General features: G+C 39.9%; 1 protein-coding gene across 2 annotated transcripts; it reads left to right on the forward strand.

Annotated features, from left to right (window-relative positions):
• Positions 1-362: 362 nt before the first annotated feature.
• meox2b (mesenchyme homeobox 2b) lies at positions 363-7,824 on the forward strand. Of its 2 annotated transcripts, XM_027006411.2 has the most exons (4): positions 363-620; positions 771-1,308; positions 4,433-4,605; positions 6,757-7,824. In XM_027006411.2, the coding sequence occupies exons 2-4, from the start codon at positions 819-821 to the stop codon at positions 6,976-6,978; spliced, it is 885 nt and encodes a 294-aa protein (XP_026862212.1). In that variant the 5' UTR covers positions 363-620; positions 771-818; the 3' UTR covers positions 6,979-7,824. The 2 variants fall into 2 exon arrangements, with proteins under 2 accessions (XP_026862212.1, XP_026862211.1); XM_027006410.2 differs by having other exon boundaries at positions 364-1,308.
• Positions 7,825-8,068: the final 244 nt, after the last annotated feature.

Below are 8,068 nucleotides of genomic sequence, written 5' to 3' on the forward strand. Positions count from 1 at the left end.
ATATAAACATTCATAAACACAAATGCAGATACAAAGCAAACCAAGTTGCAGTCTCCTGTTCCCCAACTGCATATCCAAACCCCTTATGCTGACACAACTCAGTTCTTAGTTGTGCCAGTGGGGGTCAGATAGCTAAGGTTCAAAATAAATTGCCCACTTTTCCCTAAGGCCAGATCTGCTTGGCCAGCCTCAGATTTATTGTCCCTCGCTTTCTGGAGGAAGATCGTAAGCATGTGGTCAGTAGCAAGAAGCTAGTGACCCAACCTCCCTCTCACGTTACGCCCTATATATAACATCCACCCCTCCACCTCCTCCCACCCTCCCCTCTCTCTCTTTCTCTCTTTTCCTCGCTCCTTTTCCACTTACATTCCCTACACTCAGGCCCAGGATAGCTCTCTCTCACTCTCACCCTCTCTCTCTCTCTCTCTCTATCTTTCCCTCCTTCCCTTTCTCCCTGTCTGTCACCCGAGCAGCTTCCAGTGGGGCTGTGTGTGTTTACCCTCGCTTGGCCTGGCAACGGGGCCGCATGCTCAGGATTACCGGAGGCCCTGCCTTTCATCGCCGCCCGCTCTCTCTTCCTTCTGCCGTCGACTCCTGGACTACGGGAGCCCAGGAACAAGGCAAGAGGGGCCGTGAAGGAACAGTGTCCTTTTACGGGCTTTTTTTTACACTCCCACTACCACTTTTCTTCCAACTCCTGTCTGGACAGCGCCCCATCTCATTCTTCTTTCGGTTGTTTTTTTCTTCTGTCTCTCTTTCTTTTGCACAAGTGTTTGGAGGGGAGTAATTCAACGTGGATTTCTGTGAACTGAAGTGAGATGGATCACTCTCTGTTTGGCTGCCTGCGAAGCCCTCACGCCCCAGCGCAGGCACTGCATCCGGCCCTCACCCAGTCCTCCCTGGTTTTGCACGGCCGCTCCGACCACGTCTCCTACCCTGACTTGCAGGGACCCTCACCACCCTTCACTTACCCTGGAGAGGAGGGCAGCTTCATGGGGCCTCATGCTCGTGGGCACCCTACTCAGCAACTTTCCCATCACCCCCAGCACCAGCCATCCTGGCACATCCAGCAGATGCCCTCGCCTGGTGGCACCCGCCATGGCATCTGCCTCCCAAACCCTGACACCCCCGCATCAGAGCTATGTGGCTCTGGAGTAACAGGTAGCCAGGGCCTGTGCACAGCAAACCCAGGTCTGGGCAACAGTGACCCTTTGGGGGCATCAGGTGTGCCTGCGGACTTTGGGCGAAACACCATGTCACCTGTAAAACCAGAGAGAAGGAATAGTAAAGGAAAGAGTGATAGCCCAGGTAAGCACATCATACACTTCTACACAAAATTTTAACATTATTCATGTTTTAAGCCAGAACTTGAACTTTAGGATAAGGAAAACTGTTTGCAGAAAAAACTTCTATATTATTATTAGAATTCTTTGATAAAAGAGATAAAATTTTCATAAATTGCCAAACAAAAGATCTAACACCTACATACATATTTTCTTTCATTTTATTTAGTACCAAAGTACCAACAAAAGCAGCCAAGTTCTATTTTTCATGTGTTTGTCACTGTACAACAAGCCAAAGAAAATTTTAGTACATAACTAGTAAACATAATTTAGTTGTTAACATACTTCCAATTTAATCACTCCACTCATGTTTGTTGTCTCAGTGGGCTCTTTGTAGACTTTAAAGTGTAATATTTCTAATAATTTTACACCACTGTTTAAGTGTTCATGCCATGTTGTATCTTCTCTACTACATAGGCTGGAATCCAACCAGTTCAGTGTATGCTGTTGTATGTGTGCTTGAGTGTGTTTATTTGTTTGCTTGTTACTCTATGCTAGAACTATGCCTTTATAGACATATTTCCAATATATGAATCAGTGGTAGCCAGGTTTTACTTTCTGAGATACATTATGTAAAGCCTTTACAAAAAAGTCTTAGTTGCATGATTTATATTATTTTAGTTATATTACAAATAGAAATAGAAATGCAGAAAATAACAACTGGTATTTTATATTATAATACGATCTAGTATGGCTATACTAGACTATAACATTACATATACAAAAATCTATTCAAAATCGAAATTATTTCAGAGCATTTTTTAAGTAATTTTATTTATGTAATGATTGTATTAAATTTCTCAGTCTTAATTTTAATAATAAAATACACCAGCTGCACAGAAATGTAGTCATTATTCTTAGTGCAATATGTTCACAGCATAACACTGTGAAAGACTGTATGCCTAATGTCCAAAAATCATTACTCAGTAGGCCTGTCATTGCAAGTAAATTAAACGAATCCTTAAACCCAACATTTGTTACTTTCTCTGTTCTATCTTAAATAAGGTCTGCCTCTTATTTACTTTAAACTACAAAGTGGGGTGAATAATTTTAGTGAAACAAAAGAATCCTGCATGTGTTGGCCAGTGGAGTTTCAATGGCTGGCTCTGGTGCAGCACAGGGTCGCTCTCTCTCATCAGTCTCGGAGGTATAACTCACTATGGCATTTTTCTTCAGGGCTTTAATGGCCTACAGGTGAAACTGATTTTTAAATGCATGCACTGCTCACACCTGCGCTTTTGAAACACATGTAGTGCATTTTGAACATTTAGTGTTGCCGCCAGAAGAACTCTGATATAGCTGTCTAACAATGACTTTACACAGTATTAAAAGAAACTAAATATTTTGGATGCAGTTATAGTAAAGAATACTGCAGTTTGTAAAAAAGGCATACATTTACTGTAAATAATTTGGTCTGTGGGCTTATAGAGGATTTGAGAGTGATTTTCCAGTTGTACCAAATGGGTGACCTCAGCTATCCAAAAGCACCATCAAAGGGGGAAAGGGTCTCCAAAAGTGTCCAGTAGTGCGACATGGCAGAATAGCAAAGTCAGGGCTCACTAAAATCCTAAAAGAATTTCTACAAGGTTTCTCTTGACTCTACAATTTAGCCCAAATCCAAATCCCTCCTTAACCCTTATCTAATAGTTATCATAGTTAACATGGTTTTTATTCACCAGTAGGGGTCATATATTTCATGAAGCAATGTGGCAAAGGGAGTGCAGAATAATGCAAAAGTAAAATAAGTTTGAGATCTTAATCTTATGTACAGTAAAGGAACTCTGATTCTATTTCACTTTATTTTTAGGCATGTTTGAAAAGCTCAAATTTGAAAATTGCAATTATACAACCTGAAGTGGAGAACATCTTTTGCAATTTGCTCACTTAGAAAAAAATGATAGTGGAGTCTCATACTCTGTACTCTCATAATCAAGCAACGGAAGGCCATTGGCTAGGAATTTTTACATTTTTCAGCACATCTATTATTTAAAAATTTGAAAGCTGGCATTAGAAAATCAAAGCCATGTTTGAGGGAATAGTCCATAAATCAGGATCCAGCATTTTATCGTCTAAAACTGTTATATTTAAAATGTTCCTATAAAGTTCAACCAAAACTAACCCTCAAAAGTGTTTTTGTGAAAGGGTTATGAACGCAATTACAGAAATGAAATCTCTGTCTCGACTTTCTGAGGGGAAAAATAATTTTTGAAACCATATTGTTGTCTTCACCATCAAAGCAATCTGAAGAAAATTACAACCCACCTAATTTATTGGTGCTAAAAATGCTAGCTTTGGTCATGGAGACATCCACAGCTATTGGGTGCCACCATTCTTTTAATAAATGTTTCTAACAACATGTTTTAGAATAGAATGGAATATAGTTAAAAATTACTAAATGAAGGTAGAATTTTTCTGAGACCTCAGCTTCTAGGCACTTTTAATCATCCACAGTACTTCATCACTTATATATTCACTCACTTATATTCATAACCCTATAAATATAAATATCTATATAGATCATGTTGAACTTGTCTATTAATGTTACATTTTTTAAACATCTCCAATATTATTACTGTCATATATTGATTATTATTAAATGCATGTCCAATGTAATTAAATATATGTTAAATAAAATTCAGATTTTACCAAAAAAAAAAAAACAGTAGCATATGTTTTCAGTATTATAGAGTGAAAAGCATGCTTTGAATATTTATAGTTAATCTGCATTATAGTCCATACCTGTAAATGAATAATAGCTTACATTAAGTGCATAATGAACAGTAAAGAACATGGATCCTGTGCAAATGAGTGAGAGGAGGGGAGCATTGTTGATTTAGGCCAGACCTGAGAGCACTTCCACATGCGCCTTCCTTGGCCCCTCTTTCCCTCTCTAGACACATGACCAATATTGGCATAATAAAAGGTGACTGGAGCCCCTAATTGTTTAGCTCTCATTTTATTTCCATTTCGCTTAGGCTTCTGTAGTTTATCACACAATTTCTTTTGGCCCATTTTTTTTCTGACCTTTTTTCATTTGTTCATATTCTATTTTTTCCTGCAACTGGAAAATGTTCTGTTTTTCATTTCAGATTCCCAAGATGGGAGCTACAAGTCAGACACAAGCAGCAAGCCGAGGAAGGAGCGCACAGCATTCACCAAGGAGCAGATCCGTGAGCTGGAGTCAGAGTTTGCCCACCACAACTATCTGACACGGCTAAGACGTTACGAAATCGCTGTCAACCTTGACCTCACAGAGAGACAAGTATGCTGTATACTGAGCCCGTGTTTTTGGTTGATGTTACTAAGAGAAAAAACAAAGCTGCTTTTTAAAATAAATAAAAAAATTAATTAAAAAAAAAAAACTCCTGCAAAGCTAAAAATAAAAATTAAATTAAAAGTAAAAATTTAAATGAAATTTAAAAAATGTCATTTTGATTGAAATGGCACTACATTCAGTTTGTAGCAAACTGAGACTTAGTCACATTAACACCATTGTAAATCTAAAAAAAAAAAAATCAGTTGAAATGTTTTATGAGTTCGGCATTTGATAATTTGGTGAATTTACAAAGTGGTAGAAATTAAGCAATAATTAGCTAAGTGATTCCAACTCACTGGAACTCTTTTGATGTTGAGTGCTGCTTTTTGGGGGTATGTGGGTGTGTATGTGCATGTTGGTGAGTGTGTGGATGGGAGGGTGGGTGGTTTATGTGTGCAAGTCATAGCTGAGTAAACCATTACTCCTTTTTTCTTTCTCTCAGTTACTCATTTAACTAATATAAACAAACCTTTTAAATCATGCCCACATGTGGCATATTTCACACATTATAATTCTGAGTGCTTCAAATAATACCGAGCTGTCAATTGCATTCTAAGTATAACAAATTGAGTCAAGTTCATTGGTCTTCTTGAGAGCATTTTACGTACCACGTGCAACACCTCTGGTTTTCCAAATGCTTCCCAGCATAAATCACACATCAGCTTGTAGAACATGTTTATCCAGAATAGTCTGTGAATCTCTAACACCCATCTCTGAACCTGGAACCCTGAAGGATAAATGCAGCTCAAGTGAATTGGCCTAAACAGAGGTCTATGGAGCCAGACAACTCAACTAGGACTCAAAACTTCCTGTTCAGTGCCCCCCCACCCCATGCTGCTAAAGAAGGCTTCACAGGCTCAGTAAATCTGTGTGTGTGGGTCGTTGCTACCCATTGTAACATCCACAACTCATTGGTTATTTTGCTCCTGCATGTTATTTCAATGCGGAATATTACTAATAATGATTGTTAGTCACTGCGCAAGTACTCCTGGCTCCCAATGTCACCAAATTATGTTCTATTTGTAAAGTCAGTTGACAAAGTTTGCAAGAGAATTTGGATATTACATTAAGGAGTTTATAATTTAGGACAACCTTTGTATTCATCCAGCCATTTACACTGCAGCTCACCCTAAAATACCTGCAGTCTTCCAGCTAAAATAACCACCCTCTTTCTAAAATAGATCCCTATCTACCCTGGTCAGAGCCACGTCTGCGGGGGTGGTTACCATCTCGGGGTCCGGACCTGTTCAGACCGTTTTAGGCAGCAGCTTATTCATCGCTGAGAGACACAAATACGGAAGAAGCTGTTGAGTCAGGGAAAGGAGGCAGGGCTTTGGGCCAGTGGGCTGCCTTGAGCCATGCGTCAGCGCATTATTGGCCAGGTGGAAATAGCCTCACCACACGTTGCTAGCCCCCCAGTCAGGTTACCACACTTCCACTTTTCCAGTTCTAGAGGGGCAAAACACCCAGAGTGTGAGAGGGATCACAGGGTCCCTCAGGGAGTGTGACTGCAAGAAGAGGTAGTACTCAGCCGCCGGGTGGCCGAGTGGCGTGGGGGAGCAGGTCATGTGTGCCATATGTGGGGGCCATGTAACGTGAGCGAGTGATGTGAGTCATACGTGGGGGCCATGTAACGTGAGTGAGTGAGAGGGCGAGAGAGTGCTGCGTAAACAGAGCTTCGTTACAGAAAGCCCGTAAATCCGCCTTCCATGTGCAAATATACATGTGCACACACAGTCACACTACGCAGAGTCCTCTCTTATGGAGGTGATAGTGGTTTGAGAGTGGGGAGAGGCTATGTTTGCCAAAACAGAGTATCAGAACATGCCTGCTCACACATACACCCACAAAATGGCATAGAGTTACCCCAATGCAGTTCTAGCAAGCAAGCATAGCTAGGAAACTAAGTTAATCCTGTAAACACTGTGTACAGTTGGTTGCTGCTACTCTATATCATTAACAACTTTACCATCAAATTAGGCTCTGCATGATGTGACATAACTCATTTGTCTGTAAATACTGTGCTGTATTCACCTCATTTAATGTAAACACGAGTTGACTGAGTGAACTGCAATGTTGTCTGCTTGCTGTGTGCAGGTGAAGGTGTGGTTTCAGAACAGGAGGATGAAGTGGAAACGAGTGAAAGGCGGGCAGCAGGGTGCAGCGGCCCGGGAGAAAGAGCTGGGAAATGTGAAGAAAGGAACGCTCCTGCCCTCCGAGTTTGCTGGCATGGTGGGACTGCACCACCCCCTTGGCTCCCCTGCCAATGAGGACGACAGTCACGACAGTGACCAGAGCTCTGAACATGCTCACTTATGACCTTCTGGAAACTTCCAGCTGAAAACTACATTTCCTCAGGAATCAACTTTCTTAGTACTTTAGGGCCCTTAAAAACTTATAGACTAGGGCTAGTTGTTGGATTTCTTAGGTTTTGTTCTGTTAAACAGATGGGGAGTCAGCTAACTAAACAGATCTCAATTTCAGCAACATCTCATCAGTGAGATTTTACTAAAAAAGTGTGGTATGACTGGGAAACTCAATGGAATCAACGGACTCGAATATGTTTTCAGTTGTAAGCTGTAGTCTAAAATTGGATTTTGTAAATAAATGAAAGAATGTTGAGAACATTCCACATAAGTGCCTTGGAAAGAAATTTTTTGCACTGTATAATTATTGCCCTAATTGAGTTCTACTGTATTTACTTGGATTTAAATGGTTGCCATTAAACATTAACACCATTGAGGATGTAGTATTGTGCCTGTTGTCAACTAAAGGAATATCTGTTTACTGTCTGAATGACAGTGTTTAATGCCCCAGCTTATTAAATAGAATTCTGTAATGAACAGTTAATAGTATGTTTCGTAAAGTGAGCTGAAATATGCATCATAACTTCATACCAATGTGTAGCAACTCCATGCACCATTTCCCTAATGAGAATAAAACCATGTTACAGAAAACCATGTTACAATAGGCTGAAATTTCAAACTACTTGCATCGCTTAATGTCTGCTAACATGAGAACTGTCTTTGAGATGAAATATGATAAATATACATAATGGGGGAACTGCATTTTTACCATTTCTCATCTATTCTCTTGAATGTGTAGTTCTCTTCCTTTCATGCTTATATGTTTACCCTTTGAATAAACAGGTATTACAGCTCCAGACGTTTTTGTCATGACAATGACAATAATAAATTTACTGCAGAATTGTTCATATCATTTTTTTTCCATTTAGAGTTCCTTTTTCCATGGAAATATTATCAACTCAAAGGAAATAATGTGATGTAAATGCGATGGAAAGCCATGTTGAAAAAATAATATTATGGTTTGTCATTTCTATGACTACCATGTGAGTGTGCATCCTAATTTTTAGAGTGGCATTTTGGCAAGTGGTCTGACTTTTGAAACG

Source organism: Electrophorus electricus, chromosome 8 (genome assembly GCF_013358815.1).
Source record: "Electrophorus electricus isolate fEleEle1 chromosome 8, fEleEle1.pri, whole genome shotgun sequence".
NCBI lineage: Eukaryota > Metazoa > Chordata > Actinopteri > Gymnotiformes > Gymnotidae > Electrophorus > Electrophorus electricus.

Coding starts and splice junctions, on each gene's coding strand:
- meox2b (XM_027006411.2), top strand. CDS start 819: ATGGATCACTCTCTGTTTGGCTGCCTGCGAAGCCCTCACGCCCCAGCG. Junction 1,309..4,432: donor AGGAAAGAGTGATAGCCCAG/GTAAGCACATCA, acceptor TTTTCATTTCAG/ATTCCCAAGATGGGAGCTAC. Junction 4,606..6,756: donor TTGACCTCACAGAGAGACAA/GTATGCTGTATA, acceptor TGCTGTGTGCAG/GTGAAGGTGTGGTTTCAGAA.